Here is a 22,618-nt window from a genome sequence, read left to right as displayed (position 1 = left end):
ATATTGGAGGCGGTTTTCTTTTTTAGTGAAAGAAAAGAAAATAAAAAATATATTGTCTTCTGCGTGGCCTCCACGTATTGCCTATGCTATATATTCTTGCTGCTTTCGCATTAGAGCGTCCACTATGGTGCTACCCCATAGTGGTGCCACATACGCGTCACATCAACAACTACCTCATTTTTTTACTACCTCATATTTCTCCCACTACAACACTACCTCATATTTAACTATTCATGGACCCCACTATAATAATTACTACTTTACCACAATATAATATATATATATATATACTTATGTATTTTAATTTTTGTATTATATTTTATATTTAGTAAAACTAATATAAATACATGAATAAATTAATTTTTTTAATAATAAAATATAATTGTAAAATTAATATAATTATGCTAAAAATTTAAAATACAAACGTCTGTATTATTGAAAAGGAAATTGGTACAATAGACAACTAAAATTGTAAATAAGTAAAAAAAAAACAAAAAAACAATAAACGAAAATAAAGGAAAAAAAAGGTTACAATTTATAACATTACAGTTTTATTTTATTAAATGCAACCACAAACATATAAAATTAATGGAAAAAAGTAACGTAAAACAAAAAATAAAATAAAAGAAGAGATAAAAACAAATAAGAATGAATAAAATTTTAAGCAAACAAAGGACACGAGCTAGTGAAAAGGCTAATTTAATGTAATTCATAGATGAAGTGAATCAAAAGCTACAAAATTTAGGCAAAAAGGTAAAATAAAACAAAATAATAAATAAATAACCAACAAAGTAATAAATTGCAAATGGTAATATTTTGGAAATATTGCAAACGGTAGTATTTGAACAAAAATAAATTGCAAATGGCAATCTTTTGGAAATGTTGCAAACAGTACAATATTGAAGCAAGCATCAGATTTTTTGAAATAAAGAAAAATCAAAAACAAAAAGGAATAGAAGGGCAAAAACAAAGATCAAAGCCGTGAATCTCAGGCGCACAGTGGGCGCATGCACCACACGCGCTCCATCTGTGCGCTCTGGTCGGGCATGTGCAGCCACTCGCGCGTTTGCTCGGCTCTCCTGTGGGGCCCGCGTTGCAGTAGTACCTGGGTAGCAATCTTGCTACCCCTTGCCATTTTGCTACCCCATTTTTCTTCCTCCACTATGGCACTACCCATGCCACATAGACAACTACCCCAAAATTTAAGTCCATAGTGGATGCTCTTAGAAATGTCAAAAACCCTTCTACAGTGCTACACATCTGCAGAGACAGATAACTTCTAAAACCCCCTCCCTTCTCACAATCATGGCTGCCGCTCTTCTCGTCGGACCACCGGAAATCTACCAAAAACCACCCAAATCCACCCCCACAGCCTTCGACGTAGCCACGGCAGCCGACATCACCGCCTCCGCCGACGTCGCCATGGCAGCTGACATCACCGCCTCCTCCGACGTCGCCATGGCAGCTGACATCACCGCCTCCGCCGACGTCTCCGGCACGGGCAATGCATTCGTCGACCTTATGATCGCAGAATTTAACAAAGCAGCAACCTACGTACCCCCTCTGAGGGGACTGACGGAAAATCGATCTCCGACGTTTTTATCGACAGGAAATCCGTGTTTGGATTTCTTCTGCCATATCGTCCCAGACACGCCGCCGGAATCCCTCACCAACCGCCTCAAGCTCGCGTGGGATCAAGACCCGCTCAAGGCTCTGAAGCTCGTTTGTAATCTCCGCGGAGTCAAAGGCACCGGCAAATCCGATAAAGAAGGTTTCTACACCGCCGCGCTGTGGCTACACGAGCACCACCCCAAAACCCTCGCCGGCAACGCGGCCGCTTTCGCCGATTTTGGCTATTATAAGGATCTGCTGGAGATCCTCTTCCGCGTTCTGGAAGGGGCCGAGGCGCGGAAATTGGCGAAAGAGATGGGAGAGCTCTGGAAATCTCGGACGCACAAGGGGAAATCTGGAATTCACAAGGGGAGGAAAAGAGGCGTCAGATTCCCAAGAGGCCTCAGATCCTCAACAGATACGGCGCCGTTACACGGTGCAAAGAAATCCACCCCTGAAGAGAAGAGGATCGAGAGAGCGAAGAAGGTGGTAGAGAGGTTTAATGAGGACGCTAATTTCCAGTTCCTGCACGATCGCGTGTCCGATCTCTTCGCACAGCGGTTGAGATCGGATATGGAGATGCTGAAATTGGGGAAGTTGAACAAAATCAGCCTCGCCGCGAAATGGTGCCCCTCTCTGGATTCGTCGTTCGACAAAATAACCCTGCTGTGTGAAACCATCGCGAAGAAGGTGTTTCCGAGGGCGGAATATGCAGAGTATGAAGACGTGGAGGAGGCGCATTACGCGTATCGCGTGAGGGATCGTTTGAGGAAGGAGGTGCTCGTACCGCTGCGGAAGGCGCTGGAGCTGCCGGAGGTTTACATTGGAGCCAACGATTGGGGCTCTCTGCCTTACAACAGAGTGGCGTCTGTGGCTATGAAAACATACAAGAGTAAATTCTTCAAGCATGATGAAGAAAGGTTCAAGGGGTATCTAGAGAAAGCGAAGTCCGGCAAAGCCAAGATCGCTGCAGGCGCATTGCTTCCTCATGAGATAATCGCGTCGTTGAATGACGAAGACGGCGGTGAAGTCGCGGAGCTTCAGTGGAAGAGAATGGTGGAGGACATGGCCAAGGTTGGGAAATTGAGCAATTGCCTTGCAATCTGTGATGTTTCTGGGAGTATGTATGGAATCCCAATGGAGGTTTCGGTGGCACTCGGAGTTCTGGTGTCGGAGCTGAGCGAGGAGCCATGGAAGGGGAAGCTAATCACCTTCAGCGCAAACCCTCAGCTCCAGAGAGTGAGAGGGGAAAGCTTGAAAGAGAAGACTGGGTTTGTTAGGAGAATGGAGTGGGGAGGGAACACAGATTTCCAGAAGGTGTTTGATGTGATACTGAAAGTGGCCGTGAAGGGGAAGTTGAAGGCGGAGGAGATGATAAAGAGGCTGTTTGTGTTTAGTGACATGGAATTCGATCAGGCTTCGATGAATCCGTGGGAGACGGATTATGAGGCGATCGTGAGGAAGTACAGAAAGAAGGGATACGGAGAATGTGTGCCGGAGATTGTGTTTTGGAATTTGAGGGATTCGAGGGCGACGCCGGTGCCCGCAAACCAGCCGGGGGTGGCGCTGGTGAGCGGCTTCTCGAAGAATTTGATGAAGATATTTCTTGAAGAGGGTGGAATGATGGATCCGGTGGCGGTGATGGAAGCTGCGATTGCTGGTAAGGAATATGAGAAGCTAGTTGTGCTGGATTGATAGATAGGATGTGAGTTTGAGATATGTATATATAAAATTTAAAAAACATGAGTTTGGATCTTTCTTTGCAGTGCGAGGAATTTGATTATTCAATGCTTTTTAGTTTTCTTCCTCTAGTTCTTCGATTTTGATGGATTTTAATCATGAATTATGTGTTCTCGTTTCTTTGTGTTTGGGATATGGAAACACGATTCATCACTTTATTTTGAGCACGACTGAGTTCACCTCTTATCTGTACAATAAAATGAAGATGAAGCAGAGAAAATCAACCATTTCCCTCTGAAAGTGTGACGTAGAATACTCCCTTCGTTCTCATAAAATGTATCTATTTTTAAATGATTCGTATTTAATAAAATAATTGAATGTATTTTGAATGGACTAAGAATCACACTTTATTATGAGTAACAATCTTACCAAAAATAAATTAGATATATATTATGACAAACACAAATGACAAATTAGATACTTCATCCGTCTATAAAAAGTGTGTAATGGAGTGGAGGGCACCGATATTAATAAAATAGTGGGAATATATGATTTTAGTGTTGAAGGGTAATGTTGGGCCCACCAAATTATAAAAATAAAGAGTGGATACTTTATAAATATTGAGTATGAAATTATGAATGATGTTTAAAGTATAAAGTGAGTTTGTGGAAAAAAAAAACACATAATCTTTGGAGGGGGAATTTAAAGTACCCATATTCATAATATGTCTTATAAAACTAGCCACTCATATAATGTGTCTTATAAAACTACCCAAAGCACAATTAATGTTGATAGGTTTGCATGGTTTTTTGTAAAAGTTCTTACACTTTTCTTACACAAGTACATTAATTATGCAAGAAAATGTGTAAGATATGTAGTTAAAAATGCACAAAATCTAATAAATGTGCAATTATTGTAAAGCCATGTCACTTTGTAACCCTAATAAAAAATCAAAAACCCTACGTTTGAAAGAATGAGGGCACATTTGTGTGTTATAAAATATTAATACGAAGGCCAAAAAAATTCATATTTATGTATATTGTGAACAAAAAAAAAATTCTAAAGGCAACGGGCTAACAAGCCTCCGATAAACCTTAGCCGCTTGTAAAAGAATTTTTTTTTTGTTCACAATATACATAAATATGAATTTTTTGGCTTTCGTATTAATATTTTATAACACACAAACGTGCCCTCATTTCGTATTTATTTTATATATATATATATATTCTAAAAAAATACATATGAAAAACCGAAAATGATGATATTTATATAAATAATTAAATAGATATATTCGAAATAATTCACGACTTTAAGTATTAGATATAGTATATTGGAAATAATTCACAACAAATAAACAAGTGTAATCCACATTGGAACCAAAAAATGAGAATCTGACGCCTTTTGAGATAGATTGGACGGCTCGCAGGTTTTGGAAACAAGATTTTGACCCAAATAAACAAGAGGAATTCACGGCTTTTGAAAATCACGGGTTTTTAAGGCAAGATTCTCACGCCTTCAATTAATTTTTAGGCTAAATATACAAGAGCCGCCCCACTCATTCAAACCAATATCTATTTTGCAAGTTATATTTTGAGTGCTCACGCCTTTGCGATTTTTTTGCTGCTTCAAGAGTTCATTCGCGGCTTCAAGAATTTCCGGCTTCAAGGCATACTCCATGACTTATTCTTCAAACCAAGTAAGCATCGAATCTCTTTGAGCATATTTTATGTATTTTAAGTATGTTAATTCGTATAAATTGAGCTTTTTTTTGTGGCGATTATTTGCTATTGAAACATGTTTGTTTAGAACCGTGGCTGTATTACGCATAAAATAATAACGTTTTTTAGGTTTTTTATAATTATAAAATTAAATAAGTATTACTGAAATGTAAACAATTAGATTTAATCAACAAGCCGCTGAAATTTGTGTTTTTTTAGCACAAGCCGCGTCCCCTTGAAAAGCCGGCGGCTTGTGCTCAAAAGACACAAATTTCAGAGGCTTGTTCGTTATTTAGGATTTTCAAAAATTTTAATGTTTTTTTAGCATTCTTTATAATTTAATAATGAATTAGTTTTCATTTATTTTAGGTTTTTCAAAATTAATAACATTGATTAAACATTTTAAAGCTATTAGACTTTGAAAAAAAATTAGTATTGTTATGTTCATGCATAAAATAGTGGGAGAATCCTGAAAAGGTCGCTCGCCGCCCAAAATTATTCATCTCACGCCACTAGCCGTCAACAAGCCATTTAAAAAAATGAGAAATGAAAGAGGATATGATAGAGGAGAGAAGAAGGAGGAGAGAGAAAAAAAAAATTTATGACTTTAAACTATAATAACTTATTGATTTTAAATTTATTTTTTATAATTTTTATATGAAATTAAAGATACCGTCATTATCTTTAATTTAACATGCATATTGAATATTTTTTATAAATCAAAATTGATGATCTACAAAAAGAAAAATAAAGAGAGAGAAATTTTGGTGAGAAAAAGTTTGCGTTATACTCATCTTTTATATTATATATAGATATATAGATTTAGACAAACTTGTGATGTGATAAAATATATACAGTCGCGGATAAACTGTAGATAAAATATTCAAAAAATCTCTCATACACTACGATTTTATGACATCTTTAGTATTGACTTTTATATCAAAAAAGATGCCCATACATTAATTACAACTAACATTTGCATCCGTGCAATGCACGAGAAAATATTTTTTATTTTTATATTTATATAAAATTAATACTAATTCAATTATTATACTTATAAATATAATAAAAAAATAATTTTAATTGATTATATTTGAATTGAATATTGAAAAAATAAAAAAAGAAAGAATTCACAATTATAAAAGAGTGGATTTTAAAAATAGCCAAATTCTTTTAGTAAACTTAAAAATTACCCACTAAAATAAAAATCTTTAAAAAAATACCCACACTTACCATTTTACCCTTTACCCTTATATTAAAAAAAAAAAATCTTGTATTCCCCCTGCGGCCCTACCTTGCCCACCCTCCCCTCAAGCCATTTTTTTATTACTTCCCCTGCCATACCCACCCCCAGATAGGGCTGTAAATGAACAGAGCTACTCGCGAGCTATTCGAGATTCGGCTCGAAAAAAGCTCGTTCGGAGCTCGATTCGATAATAAACGAGCCGAGCTCGAGCCTGATTTCGAGCTCGAAATTTTTATCGAGCCGAGCTCGAGCCTGGCAGTGCTCGGCTCGTTGAGCTCGCGAACATGTTCGAATTCGATTGTTCGCGAACATGTTCGCGAGCCTGTTCACGAACCTTCAGTCGAGCCTTCAATCGAGTTAGTACACGAGCCTTAAACGAGTCGAACTCGAACTCGAATAACATATTAATTAAGAAGATTTTCTTAAATTTATAACAAATTCGAGCTTGAACATCATATATACGAACATCTAACGAGTCGAGCTCGAGCTCAAGCTCGAATTCGACATTATCGAGCATCATCCGAGCCGAACTCGAACCGAGCTCGAGCTTAGTATGTGGGTGACGAGCCGAGCTCGATCATCAAGATAAAAGCTCGAATCGAGCTCGAGCCGAGCTCGAACACCCGAATATTTAAACGAGCCGAGCTCGAGCCTGCTTGTATTCGGCTCGGCTCGGCTCGTTTACAGCCCTACCCCCAGACCCCCCCCTCCCCCAACCCACCCCGCCAAATTATTTTTTACTCCCCCTGCCCTGCCCCGCCTACCCCACCGCGACCCCCAACCACCCACCCTACCCCGCACCCCCAAGCCAATTTTTCTTTTTCTTTTTTTACTTCTCTTGCCATACCCGCCCTACCCTCACCCCACAAGCAATTTTTTTTAATTTTTTTTGTCTTTTTGATTTCCCTTATCATACCCACGTAACCCACCCCCAGACCTCCCACCCCACCCACCCCTAAGTCAAAAAAAAAATATTCCCCTTGCCTTGCCCCGCTTACCCCACCGTGACCCCCCAACCACCCACCCTACCCCCCTCCCCTCCCACCCCCAAGTAAAAAAAAAAATCTTTTACTCACCCTGCCCTGTCTACCCCCAGTTCCCCACCCCACCCCACCCACCCCCACCCACCAACCAACCAAAGCCAAAAAAAAAATATTATTCCTCCCATCTCCCCCGCCCCCTCCCCCCGACCACCCACCCCAAGCAAAAAAAAAACAATTTTTTTTACTCCTCTCCTCTCCTGCCCTGCCCCACCCCCCCACCCCCAAGCCAAAAATAAAAATAAAAATTTTACCAATCGAATTCACAACCAAAATTTTTTAGTTGTGAATTCACAACCAAAATTTAATTCACAATCGAATTTTTTGATTGTGAATTCACAACTAGTTGTGAATTCGAGCTTTTTTGGTTATAAATTCACAACCAGTAGAATTTACAACCAAAACTTAATTCACAACCAGAATTTTTTGGTTGTGAATTTACAACCAATCGAATTCACAACTAAAATTTAATTCACAACCGGAATTTTTTGGTTGTGAATTCGAGCTTTTTTGTTGTAAATTAATTCACAACCAGTAGAATTCACAACCAAAATTTTTTGGTTGTGAATTCACAACTAATCGAATTCCAAACCAAAATTTAATTCACAACCAGTTGTGAATTCAAGCTTTTTTGAATGTAAATTCACAACCAAAATTTAATTTACAACAATAATTTTTTTGTTGTGAATTCACAACCAGTCGAATTCACAACCAGAATTTAATTCACAATCGAAATATATTTTAATTGTGAATTCAAGTAGTTGTGAATTTGAGTTTTTAAAGTTTAAATTCACAAAAAAAAAAATTGGCTTGTGGGTGGGTGGCCGGGAGGGGGGGGGGGGGGGTCAGGGCAGTGGGATGCAGAAGTAAAATTTTTTTTGGGCTTGGGGGGTGGGTGGGGGTAGGTGGGGTTTGGGGGTCTGTGGGTAGAACCGGGCAGGGGGAGTAATTTTTTTTTTGTTGGCTTGGGGGGTGGGTTGGGGGGGTGGGGGTAGGTGGGGTCGGAGGTCTGGGGGTAGAACCGGGCACGGGAAGTAAAAAAAAATATTTTTTTGGCTTGGGGGGTGGCTGGGGGGGGGGTCTCGGTGGGGTGGGCAGGGCAGGGGTAGTGATTTTTTTTAAAATTTTAATCTTAAGGGTAGTTTAGTCATTTAACACAAAAAGTGGATAATTTTTTTACAAAAAAGTGGGTATTTTTTTAAGTTTTTATTTGAGTGGGTAAATTTTAATTTTACTACAAAAAAAGTGGGCACTCTCATGTATTAACTCATTATAAAATTTGATATTATGTAAAACAAAAATAAAAAAATAAGTTAAAAAATTAAAAATAAAATACTAATTAAAAAGAATTAAAAATATATTTATTAAAAATAGATGAGAGATGAGAGAGAAATTTATAAAACTTTAATATTTAAAAAAAATATATTTTTATATTTTAAATTAAATATTTTCATAAAATATACTATTATATTAAAGCTCTTATCGTGATCTTTAATTTGATATGCATATTAAATATTTTATAATTAATCGAATTTCACAATTTTGGAAAGAAATGTAACAACAAATAAGAAGTTAAAGAAAATGAAAATAAAAAGAAAAATATATAATTTAAACATAATCCATCGATTTTATTATATTTACAAAATTGCCACTCAATTTTGAAATTAATTTAAAATTAATTTCAAATTGAAAACACCCTTTTTAATATAGTATAGATTCAAAAAAAAAAGACACAAGTTTATACGAATAGACTATGACTTTATATATATAAAATTGTAGTTATACGGCTGTATAAAAAGTCCAAATTTATAGTAGTTGACAGCCTTGTCAGTGTTTTAATAATTTTAAGAGTAAATTATTAATTGAACATATATATTGAAACGATATAATTTGTAACCTTGTGAATATGTTAATAATTTTAAGAATAGAGGTGGTCTTTGTGTAAAATCAGGTTGCACCCACACTTAAACTCTGACTCGCATTTTGACCCGAACCATATAAATAACATTATTATGGGTGCGATCAACCTAATTGTACAATACACTTGATTGTACTCAAGTTTTTGTTTTAAGATTAAGTTATTAATTGGACCTATTAGAGCTATATTTTTTTGGAGGGGAGATTAGAGCGATAATTAATTGGTAAATATTATTTGATGGGGAATGATAAGAGTCTTGTTCAGGGAAATTAAAAAGCCAATTAACGCATACATAATTTGGTCGTCTTCCTCACTTAAAGTATATCTCTTTAACCCTAGCCATCAATTACACAGAGAGAACATAAAACAAACGTCAAGGAAGAGAAACACGTTGTGAAAACCAACCATATCGAATCCTATCATGGAGAAAGGTATGCAATATTGTATGAATTATGGATTTCAAAGATCTTATTAGTTTTATACTTTAAATTATAGAAAACCACAATCTATCTATTATACTAAAGGAGAGTTGTATCCCAAAATTTTCCCGTCATAATGAAGCCATCTATTATTTCACAAACCCTATACGTCCTTTCCCCTTCCCAAGAAAGGTAATGCAATCTCTCTCTCTCTCTATTAATTTCTTCCTTCCTGGAGATCCTCTCCGTATATCAGCTGCCCTCTCTCCTTCAAACAGCACCACCGTCCACCATCTTCTCCCTTTCCTTTGTTCCCTTGGCCGGATGGTCAACGTGCCTCCCTATTTTCTCTTTTCCCTTTCTGTAAACGACCATGGATTGTTGTTGCACATGTAGCGCTGGAGTCCCCCGTTTCTTCTTGGCTTGGACTGCATTGGATCCCATTTCTCGACAGCCTCAATTACTTCTCTCTTAAATAAATCCGACGGCAACAATAACGTCCTACCGTCTTCGCCTCCAATCTCGCTCCATTTTTTGTGAACCGTTAGCAAGCAGCTATCAGCTGCAGCGGTCTGTCCTCTGCCACCGGACAACCGAATCCCACGACCGTCGAAGTCACCATCTCAAAACATGCAACAACAATTGATTTCTTATTTTTCTTACCTATTTGCTTTTCTATTTCAACAAAAGTGATGTTCATTGTCTCAGTACACATCCATAAATTCACAAACAGAGCTCCAGTTGATTTTATCAAATTACGAAAATTATATGTATTATTTTTTTACACATGTATGGGTGTGTCTTCTGTTTGTATTTTCTGTAAGTAAAATTTTGTATGTGATGAATGATTATGTAATTAAGTGCATGTGTGTGAGGAATTGAACGCTAGCTTTTTAACTTAAATGTGAAGTATGAGTTTGGAAGGAAAATGGGAGTCAATCTCGATGAAGATGACTCATGTAAATTCTGATTGATATCTCTGATTTCACATTGCTCACAGTTTGATGTTGGTACATGTTTGAATTGAGATCTTGTGAATTATTTAGATTATGATATCATAAAGCAAAGAAAATTATGTTGCCTTTTGCCATTGGTCAATTGCGAAAACGTCTAGATGTGAAAACCCATCTTAAATATGAGCTTCTTGAATTCAATTCACCCTGTTTCCTGATTTGTTTCAGTTTATTTGATTTTTTTTAGTTCTGTCATACTACTATGCAATTCACAATCTGCTTCTACTTCTATAAACTTCTCAAGTACTTATATGGTATTTTCCATCTGTGTTTATTCTTGCAGATTATGAGAACGAAAGTTCTAGATAATTAATCTTCCATATATTTCTTATGTTTTTTTAGTACTATTTCAATAAACTCATTTGGAACTCTAATGCAAGGGCAGAGGAATTCGGTCAGTACATTGCCCTAAAATCTTATGTTTTTATTACTATTTCAATAAACTCATCATGGTTCTACGTCAAGGGATGCTGGCATGGATTCTCCACTTTTCAGACATCTTTTTGCTACAAGTCCACCTATTTTATTAAAATTACAATTTTGTGAGTAAAGTAATTGCTCTTCAAATTTGTCTACTAAATTTTCCCACACAAAAAAATGACAAAATTGTCTTTTTTATCATAAATTAAAATTCTCTTTAAAATTGATGGCTAAGTCTTTTTATATTTTGATTGTGAGACCATTAATCCACATGTAATGTAAAGAATATAGATACACTAAATAAATGCATAATAAAAATTCTCAATTGTAATTTTATTTTGAAGTTAGTATAATGTGTGGAGATTTATCTTGTAATATCGTATTTCCTCCGTTCACGAAAGAACTTGAGAGTGTCACAAATTTTAAAATAAATAAATATTTTTGAGTATCTTGAGAGTGGAGAAAATGATGTTGATTGTATTCGAGTAGTGAAAATGTGTTGTAATTAATATTGAGAGTTGTGAAAAAGAGAAAAATAAGGTAAATGGTGGGATATAGTTAAAAAATAGGTAATAAGTTCTTTTGTAGACGTCCCAAAAATAAAAGGTAGATAATTCTTTTGTGGAAGGAAAGAATATTATTTTATTGTGATATTTTTAAATTTTTAATAAATTTATTAATGTAAATTTTTAATTATTTTTATTAAAATTTAATTATGAATAATACAATGTGCATGTGTATAAACTAGTTAAGTTTACATGTCACTCTCTGTCATGGAGGTAATAACAGATGCAAAATAAATAGAAATAATCGAAAGCTAGGATCAGCTTGATACCAGGGTAAAAAAGTCATCGAATTATAGTAGAAAATGCATTAGTACTTGACATAAATTTTCTTTTATAAGAAATTGGAATAATTATTTATATATGTTGTATGTTGTAAATGTTAATATGATCATAGCTTTTACCCACCTCCAAAATCTAAAAACAAAAAATATACACTATAAAAGAAAATTATAAAAGCTAAGCATTTTGAGTTTGAAATGATATAGTTGGCCTTACTTAGTAAATTTGAAACTTCATCATGTTGTTATGATTTACTCGAATAGCGAATTTCGCTCTATCAATGCGAGTCATGCATAATGCATTAGCGATAAATACACTAATTCTTGACATGCTCGGTCATTGCGAGTCGAACAGATTGAGATTTAATTTACCATAATTTTTTTTGTGCAATATATTTGATGTCGTACTTTGTGTCCCATTTTCAAGTTTGTTTATTTTCTGTGTATGCTTTAATTTAATTTTATTTTATGATTATTAACTAGGGTCTATTCCATTTAATTAGGGTATATAATTATTTTTATCATTTAATTTTACTTTTATTAGTTAATAATAGGTTGATAAATTTAAAAATTATGGAGTATAATTCTTAGTATTATATATAATAAATTTTATTTTTATAAAAATTATTATTAAAATAATAGTTATAAGAGTGGGACATAGTGAGACACATAATATTGTGGGATACTGAATCTCATCCCCAATCAACCATTAGTGATAAATGCAGAGTTAATTATTAAAACAAGATCGTAATTTTCAGTGTTTTCAGAAAGAACATTATAAATTACGAAATTTGAAAATAATGACTATAACTTCTATTTTTTACATTTACACTATTATTTCAAGCACAAAATCAATTATTTTAGCTTTTTGTGACATACACCTAAAGCCTGTTTCTGATGTGGCCATGCCATGTCACCTTTATGCCTCTTTTTTTTTTCTTTTTTTTTTGTATTATCAGTTTTGTTGTATATTTCAACCTAAAATAAAAATTTAATTAAAATTTTTCTTTCTTTGAAATTACATTTTTTTTTTAAATACACTTAATATTTATTTGACACATCAATTATGTTAAATTGTGTCAGTAATAATATAAAGAAATCTTTTCAAATAATATTTATATTTCAATATAGTGCTCATTCTCTTCTTATTTATTTATTTATATTTTAGTTAAATTAATTAATCAGTTCTAATTAGAAAATTCTAACTGAAAATGAATAAATTTTAATTAAAAATTTATTTTAGGCTAAAATGTGCAAAAATTTGATAATACAAAAAAGTAAAAAAAAAAAAAATAGCAAAAAGGTGACATGGCACGTCCAAGTCTGCAACGGGGCTTTAGGTGTTATCAATAGTCCAAATAATTGATTATGGGCTCAAATTAGGATTGTAAATGTTAACAATCAAAGTTATAATCCTCATTTTTAAATTTGTAACACAAGTCCTCGTTTTAAAAATACTAAAAATTATGATCTTGTTTAACAACTAATTAGCTCGATAAATGGGTATTAACATGCACTGATGTTCAACATAAGGATATAAAAAATCTTAATGAATATAATTTATATATTTTATAAATTTATGTTTCAAAATAAGTAAATAGCATTTCCAGGCTTTGATAAAAGACGGGATATCTTTTACTAGCATATAGTAATTGAATCAATCTAAAACAACCAGTTTGTTATACTCTTCCCCAGAAATTGCGGCTTCCATCACCGCCACCGGATCCATTACTCCGCCCTCTTCAAGAAACAAAGTCATCAAATTCTTGGAGTAGCCGCTCACCAGCGCCACCCCCGGCTGGTTCGCCGGCACCGGCGTCGCCTTTCAATCCTTCAAATTCCAAAACACAATCTCCGGCACGCATTCTCCATATCCCTTCTCTCTAAACTTCCTCACGATGGCCTCATAATCCGTCTCCCACGGATTCAGCGACGCGTTGTCGAATTCCATATCGCTGAACACAAACAGCCTCTTTATCATCTCCTCCGCCTTCAACTTCCCCTTCTCCGCCACTTGCAGTATCACATCAAACACCTTCTGCAAATCACTGGTGTTCCCTAACCACGGCGTCTGCATATGTCGTCTCACCAAATTCACCTTCCCCTGCAAGCTATCTCCCTTGAGTATGTGGAGCTGTGGGGTTTTGTTGAAAGTGATGAGCTTTCCCTTCCACGGCTCTTCGCTCAGCTCCGACACCAGAACTCCGAGTGCCACTGACGCCTCCATCGGGAAGCCATTCAACCTCGCACGGGAAACATCAGAGACTGCAAGGCAATTGCTCAGTTTCCCCTTCTTCGCCATGTCCTCCACCATCCTCTTCCACTGAAGCTCCGACACTTTGGCGGCTAGGCTATCTTCATTCCGAGAGGCGAAGGCGGCGGTCATCTCATGAGGGAGCAACGCACCAGCTGCGATCTTGGCCTCGCCGGACCTCACTCTATCAAGGTACTCGCTAAACTTTTCCCCGTCGTGCACGTAAAAGTTTTGGCAGTTGGTCTTCATAGCCACAGACGCCACTCTCTTGTATGAATAATTGCCTCCGTTGTGCCGCTTCCGCTTCCGCAGCGGCACCAGCACCTCCTTCCTCAGCCTATCCCTCACGCGATACGCGTAATGCGCCTCCTCCACGCCTTGATACTCTGCATATTCCGCCCTCGGAAACACCTTCTTCGCTATGGTTTCACACAGCAGGGTTATTCTGTCGAACGACGAATCCAGAGAGGGGCACCATTTCGCGGCGAGGCTGATCTTGTTCAGATCCCCCGATTTCAGCATCTCCATATCCGATCTCAACCGCTGCGCGAAGAGATCTGAGACTTGGTCGTGCAACAACTTGAAATTGGGATCCTCATTATACATCTTCACAGCCCTCTTGGCCATCTTCAGCCTCTTCTCTTGGCGGGTTTGCCCCGTTTCCAGATTTCTCCTACTCTCCATCAACTGAGCCTTCAAAATTTGCTTCGTCGTAAACAAATGTGGATTTGGTGTTGTACCACAATTCCTCATCTCCTTTTTTACACGCACCCACTCCGCCTTGGCCCATTTCCAAACTTTCCACTTCTCCCCCATCTCTTTCGCCGATTGTCGCGCCTTGGGCCCTTCTAGGATCCGGAAAAGGATCTCCAGCAAATCTTTTAAGTAGCCGAAATCCGTGAAAGCAGCTACGTTGGCGGCTAGGGTTTTGGGGTGGCGATGGTGCAGCCACAGCGCGGCTGTGTAGAATCCTTCTTTGTCAGATTTTCCGGTGCCTCTGACCCCTCGGAGATTGCAGACAAGCTTCAGAGCCTTCAATGGGTCGTGAGCCCACGCGAGCCGCAGGCGGTTGATCAAGGTTTCCGGCGGCGTGTCGGGGACGACATGGAAGAAGAAATCCAGACAGGGGTTGCCCGTCGATAGAAACGTCGGACAAATATTTTCGGTGGGGGCCATTTCAGGCCAGTAACCGAATAGAGAATTCCGGCGGAAATTTGAGACCATAGTTCTGATGTGTACATCATCGGTGGCGGCGGAGGACGACGATTGTGCGTAGATTTCAGGTGGCCCGACGAGAAGAGAAGCCATGATTTGTTAGAGACTGGTTGCGTTTGTGAACAAGGGGTGACTGCGTGAATTTGTTAGGCTAATGTGTGAAGCTTTCTTTTATAGAGGAGCCAAACGTGGACGCTACGCACCTCATTTATTTTTGAAATGAATCAGTCGTCTGTTAAAAATTAGGGTTTATCCAACAAAAAACATTCGCAAAAACTCCAACTACACCCACCCACCCACCCGCCCAAACCCAACCCGACCCGACGTATAAAAGAACAAAAAACCCGACCCTCATTAACGAGAGGTTGTCCGTTTGAAAAAGTTGAGATTGACCTGATTTCTTCGAGTCACCATAGCACAGAATCATTCCTGTTTTACTATGTTTCTATTAATCCTGCTCCAGGCGTTTCTTCTTTTATGATTAGCCCAAATACATGCTAATATAAAAAGTGCGTTGAATATAAAATACGGTAATTGTTGTATAAATACATGAACTTTACCCATTTTTAGTATTTAACAAAAACTTAATGCTCAAAAACAAAAAAAAAGTATTTACAAAAATTTTAAATTTTAGTTATAAATATATTAACTTTAAAACATAATTATAAATACATGAACTTTAAACTTATTTAATTTTTGACTCATTTTTCATTTTTTCTAAATTAAAGATAACTTGGCCTGGTTGAATCTTGACGTGGAGAATTCAGTGCTAAGATACGACGACGTCGTTTTTGGTTAGAGGAAAATAACCCAAAATTAAAATATGAAAGTGAATGATAAAACTTGTCTACAAATTTCACAAATTTAGAAACCCAATTTCTTCTTGAAGATTTGGAATTTCAGAAAGCCAATTTTGTCATTCAAAAGCCATATTCAGAAATTCAAAATATAAAAAACAGGCCAAAAATTGAACAGTGAAAATTAATTTTTATAGCAAGAAATTGCCCACGTTAAGATGCAGGCTTTCCAATTCAACTTTAATATGTAAAAAAATAAAAAACGAGTTAAAAATTGCATAAGTTTAAAAGTTCATGTATCTGTAACTAAGATTTAAAGTTCATGTTAAATACCAAAAAGTCAATAAAGTTCATGTATTTATACACCAATTACCCTATAAAATATATATTGTTTATTAGTATTAATAGATAAATTTTTTTCCTATTATTATGTTGTAATTAAAAATGCTCATCTTTATAAAAAGAATTGATCCTATGCCCAAATTATAGTGAACTTCCTAATAAGCCCTTAAATGTTGATGGATTATCATTATTTTTTGTTAAAAGTTTTACAATTTTCTTACACAAGTACAATTGTGTAAGAAATATGTAAAAAACATTGTTGAATGAACGGTACAGTGGCTGAATGGTAGGTAGTATTTCATTTTTTTTTATTTTTTTTTAATGTTGATGTCTGTCAAGATAAAATAATAATACTCATCCCGTCCACGAAAGAACTTCCTACTTTTCATTTTTGAGACTTTCACAAAAGAACTTCCTACCTATTTTTGAGAGTTTTTTAATTTTATTTTCATTATTAAACTATAATTTAAATTCTCAAATTATTCCATTATTAGGGGAAAAAAACATACATGGTTTGACGGAAAATTAAATATATATGCTACCGTGTGGTAGGTTGCCGGCCGGCGAATGACAACCTCCCTTTTGTATGTCATCAATGAGAGCTTAAGAAAATGAGAATTTGAGATATATATATAATTGTACTGCAATAGATGAGATCATGTTTGAATCGATCGTGTATAATTTATGTTTGGATTCGTTAAATTGCGATTTTATTAAAAAAAAAAAACCTAAAAAAACCCTAGGATTCGTGGTAATGAAGAATAAGGGACAACATTATTTTTTTGTTATAACTTTTACCATTGGATGTGATGTGTGAGATTTTAGATAATTTAAAATTCATGAAAACTGTATTTTCACACTACAAAAAAACGTCGAAATACCGGCAAAATTACCGGCGGCGAATTTCTCGTCGGCAATTATCGGCTGCCCAACGACGGCAAAATAAGGCGGGTCGTTTGTATTATTTACCGGCGGCATTACCGACGGCATTCTCGCCGCCGGTAATTATAAAATAATTTAATTTAAATTTAAATTTAAATACATATGCACATTACCGGCGGCAAAATGCCGCCGGTAATTCTGCAATTAAATATCAGTACCCAGATCCCCTTTTCACGCATAGATCCTCTTTTCCCCTCAACCCCCCCCCCCCCTCTCCCCCTCCCTGTCGCGCCTCCCACCCCCAGTCGCCACCTTGCCCCACCCCCAGCCGCCGCCGCCGTCAGTCCACCGCCACCGCCGCTGTCAGTCCCCTTTGAACTATGTTTTGAAACAAAATTACACTTGCACTTTTTTTTTACATTTATGTTATGTTGAGCAACTATTAATTTCATGTTTTCAAACAACATTACACTTACTTCGTAACAAAGTAATAAATTCAAAATAACGACGAATGGAAATAAATTCAAATTACTTATCTTATAACATATTATCTCCCTTTTTTTTATAAAAATAAGGACGTATGGAAATAAATTCAAAATACAATTATCAAATTAAAATACTTATGGTGTATAAACTAGATTGATTTAAAATAAAATAAAATAATAAATAAATACTTTTGCGACATAAAAATAAAGACAAAAACGAGTTCGATCCGTAATTAACAGCATCTCATGGATACCATCTCGATATATTATAAGGTTATGAATATATGATTTTGTATATTGAATTAGACTTTAAATGAATTAATAGGTACTATATATATATCAATAATACGAGTGTTCTGTATTGGTGACCATTCGAAAGGAACTTCAAAGTTAAGCGTGCTTGACTTAGAGCACAACTCAGATGGGTGACCGACTGAGAAGTTCGTCTAACTTATGAAATAAATAAATAAAAATAAATAAATAAATAAAAATAATTAATTAAATTTCAAAAACAATTACCGGCGGCATAGTGCCGCCGGTAATGGAATCAGTATCCGGCAGGAAAACACCGCCGCCCTCCGGTGAAGATTGCCGGCGGCAAAAATGCCACCGGTAATATGCCGGCAGTTTTCGCCGTTCACCGACACATTATAACGGCGGTAACACCCGCCGGTAATTACTGGCGGTGTTTTTTGCCGCCGGTAATTGTGTTACCGACAAAAAATTTACCGGCGGCGATACGCCGCCGGTAGTTGTTTTGCCGGCGGCTGCCCCACAATTACCGACGGCAAACGCCGCCGGTAATCATATGTTTTTTTGTAGTGTCATACATTACCCAATCTAAAAATAGGGCGTGGTTCGAGTGGAAGTTATATTTTTTTGTGATAACGTGAGAACTATTATAAGTTTACAATTAATGTATTTGTTGTAAAAATTAATACATAATGCATCCATCATTAAAATTAATTAATGCGCTCATAAAAAATTAAATTAAATTTTCACTTCCTCCAGAATTCGAACTCAAGTGATGCATTCAGCCAATAAAATATGCATGCACCGTAAATTTTAATGATCGAATGTCTAATTAATTTAATAATTTTTATTTGAATCTCTCCATCTCTCTCTCTCTATATATATATATAGGGGACCGCTCCAATAAGACCCCCTAATTTTAGTGAGATCTAGGGCACGATCTGGTGCGTTTATTTTATCAATCATATGGCTGATATTGTATCTGGAGGGTGTTTTTTGTCGCAGGGTTCGAACCTGGAGGGAGCAGAATATTTTAAATTTTGTTATTCATCAGGATATACTGCATTGTTCATCAGTATATATGGCCCTGTTCATAAGTATATATGTCTTATTCATTACGAATTTTTTAAATTTTATTTTTCATCAGTATATACATCTTGTTCATTAGACATACGTTTTGTTCATTAGTATTATATGTCTTATTCATTGTACTCATGTTACACGAAAAATAGGGGGTCTCACTGGAGCACGCCCCTATATATATAGGGGACTGCTCCAATGAGACCCCCTAATTTTAGTGAGATCTAGGGCACGATCTGGTGAGTTTATTTCATCAATCCTATGGCTGATATTGTATATGGAGGGTGATTTTTTTTCGCAGGGTTCGAATCCTGGAGGGAGCAGAATATTTTAAATTTTGTTAGTCATCAGTATATACTGCCTTGTTCATCAATATATATTGCCTTGTTCATCAGTATATATGTCTTATTCATTACCAATTTTTTAAATTTTATTTTTCATCAGTATATGCATCTTGTTCGTTAGATATACGTCTTGTTCATTAGTATTATATGTCTTATTCATTGTCCTCATGTTACATGAAAAATAGGGGGTCTCACTGGAGCGCGCCCCTATATATATATATATAAAAGTTATGATCAAAATAAGAAATATATACATAAATTGACCAATAACAGTACAATTGTATAAAAAATTTAAACACACAACGGAAACATACCAAGATATTAAAACAAAAACATTAGATATAATGAATCTAAAAAAATTCAAAAACAACCAAATACATGTGATCTTAAAATGTAATCTTAGTGTCAAATCTTACTAACGTATATTGTACATTTCAATAAAGGATAAATTTATTCATATATACTATATATAAACATAATAGAATATTTTAGTAAATTACACCCTCCGTCCACCAATTCGTGTTTTAGGGGAAATGACATGAGCATGAGTTTTAAACAAAAATGTACTATTTATTTATTGAGTGAAGAAAGAGATCCATAAATAGTACATTAATTAGTGGATTATGACACGAATTGGTGGACGTACCAAAATGACAAATTAGGACACGAATTGGTGGATTGAGGGAGTATCATTTACTAAAATATATCGGCGACAAGGACGCCGAACCGCTAGTGGCGAAGGGGGAAAACCACGCGGAACTCAAAGCGCCGCCGCACTCATCCTCCTCTACTTCGAAGGAATTGGTGGCGGACGGAGGCTAAAGTCGCAGTGGGGCGTGAAGCAGGAGATGGAGGAGGCAACGAGGCCGGGGCGGAGACGATGAGGCCAGGGCGGTGGCGCTTCGCGGCAGGTGGTGAAGCAGGAGATGGCGGAGACGATGAGGCCAGGGCGGTGGCGCTTCGCGGCAGGTGGTGAAGCAGGAGATGGCGGAGGCGACGAGGCTGGGGCGGTGAAGCAGGAAATGATGGAGGCGAGGAGGCCGGGGCGGCGGCGCTTCGCCGGCGATCTGAGCTCGAAGGGAGGGAGAGAGAGAGAGAGAGAGAGAGAGAGAGAGAAGGGAGTGTGAAACCGTGAAAGAGAGAAGAGATTAAATGGGCTATTTTTTTTAATTTTATTGGTAGGGGTATTTCTGACTTTTTGCACAAAAATTGGCCAATTTTTAATGTTTTTATTTCTTAGGCCTAATTTTAATTTTACAATGTGAAAGTGGCCATACATATATATTAACTCTAATTTTATTGTTTAATATATTTATTCATATATAATGTATTCTATGCAATTTTATGTTTTTTAGGGAAAAACTGTTGGAATATAAACTTGATTTGAATAGATATTTGTAAAGAATATTCTAGAATTAAAAGAAAAGAAAGGAAAAAAGAAATTAGAAGAAATTTGTAGAAATATCTAGAATAGTTGAGAATGAAGAAAAATGTAGAATGGTTGAGAATGTATTAGAGAAAGAGGAATAATCTAGAATAGTTGAGAAAAAGTTAGGATGAAGAGAACTAGCTAGAATTAGAGAATTCTAGTATGTATAGAGAATTCTAGAGAAGTATTAGAAAAATAATAGTTGAGAATATTCTAGAGAATGTAGGAATCATCTACTCACCACTATAAATATGTAACCATGATTGGAATGTAATGAAAAAAGAGGGAAGAAAGAAGGAAGTGAATTGAAGAAAGATTTTGTTAGTAAACAACAATCCTCCCACTCAAATTCCTAAACACACACACGTCCACAACCAATTTCTCTAGATTTCCTCCTACCAATTAAATAAATTCTCCATTATATATACTTATATTCCAACAAAGTGGTATCAGAGCCATAAAATCCTACCTGTGGAATGGCCAACCTACAATCGTTTCAAGTCCCCATGCTCAACAAGAGCAACTTCGACAATTGGAGCATCAAGATGAAGGCGCTATTGGGAGCCCACGATGTTTGGAAGATCGTGGAGAACGGCTACGAGGAGCCACGGGACGAGGCCGCACTATCCCAACAACAAAAGGATAGATTGCGAGACGCGAGAAAGAGAGACAAGAAGGCTCTCTGTCTCATTTATCAAGCGCTAGGGGACGACGATTTCGAGAAAATCTCAAATGCGAGTACCGCCAAAGAAGCGTGGGAGAAGCTCCAGAACGCGTGCAAAGGAGCAGAGCAAGTAAAAAAGGTACGACTTCAAACTTTAAGAGGAGAGTTTGAGTCTTTGCATATGAAAGAGTCCGAATCGATTTCGGATTATTTTTCAAGAGTCTTGGCGGTTTCTAATCAAATGAAAAGAAATGGTGAAAAATTGGAGGATGTAAGAATTATGGAGAAAATATTACGGTCACTAACCTCAAGGTTTGAGCACATTGTGGTGACGATCGAAGAAACTAAAAATTTGGAGGAGATGACAATCGATCTCTTGTTGGGGTCGTTGCAAGCATATGAGGAGAAGCAAAAGAAGAAGCAAGAGATTTCAGAGCAACTTTTAAAGTTGCAAGTAAGCCCGAAAGAGAAAGAAGAAGGTTCGAGCAATGGCCATGGACAATTCGGGAGAGGACGTGGTCAAGGTCAAGATCGAGGAAGAGGTCGTGGACGTGGACGAGGACGAGGAGGCTTCGTCAACACTAGTGAAAGAAAGGAGTTTACAAATGGTCGGGGGAGGAGCAACCCGCAGTCGAGGTACGATAAGTCTTCAATAAAGTGTTATAATTGCCATAAATTTGGGCACTATGCTTCCGAGTGCAGAAGTGAAAAAGTAAGGATTGAAGAAAGGGCCAATTATGCCGAGAACACGAGCGAAGCAAATGGTAGTGTGCTTCTGGCATATAAAGGAGAAGCTGGAAGAGATGACACGTGGTACCTCGACACCGGTGCAAGTAACCACATGTGCGGAAAGAGAAGCATGTTCGTGGAGCTCGATGAGTCGGTAAGTGGCAACGTCTCCTTTGGTGATGAATCTAAAATTCCAGTTAAAGGAAAAGGAAAAATTTTAATTCGCTTGAAGAATG

The 22,618-nt window shown here is 36.7% G+C and overlaps 1 protein-coding gene and 1 pseudogene across 1 annotated transcript; one reads left to right on the top strand and one right to left on the bottom strand.

Annotated features, from left to right (window-relative positions):
• The first annotated feature begins 1,039 nt into the window (after positions 1 to 1,039).
• Positions 1,040 to 3,469, top strand: LOC131021356 (uncharacterized). The gene has a single exon (XM_057950516.1). The coding sequence runs from the start codon at positions 1,306 to 1,308 to the stop codon at positions 3,304 to 3,306; it is 2,001 nt and encodes a 666-aa protein (XP_057806499.1). The 5' UTR covers positions 1,040 to 1,305; the 3' UTR covers positions 3,307 to 3,469.
• A 9,954-nt stretch (positions 3,470 to 13,423) lies between these two features.
• LOC131021355 (uncharacterized) lies at positions 13,424 to 15,516 on the bottom strand (annotated as a pseudogene).
• Positions 15,517 to 22,618: the final 7,102 nt, after the last annotated feature.

The sequence above is a fragment of the Salvia miltiorrhiza genome, chromosome 4, assembly GCF_028751815.1.
Source record: "Salvia miltiorrhiza cultivar Shanhuang (shh) chromosome 4, IMPLAD_Smil_shh, whole genome shotgun sequence".
Taxonomy (NCBI): domain Eukaryota; kingdom Viridiplantae; phylum Streptophyta; class Magnoliopsida; order Lamiales; family Lamiaceae; genus Salvia; species Salvia miltiorrhiza.
The sequence above is the reverse complement of the archived record's forward strand: the minus strand, read 5'-3'. Positions and strand labels throughout refer to the sequence as shown.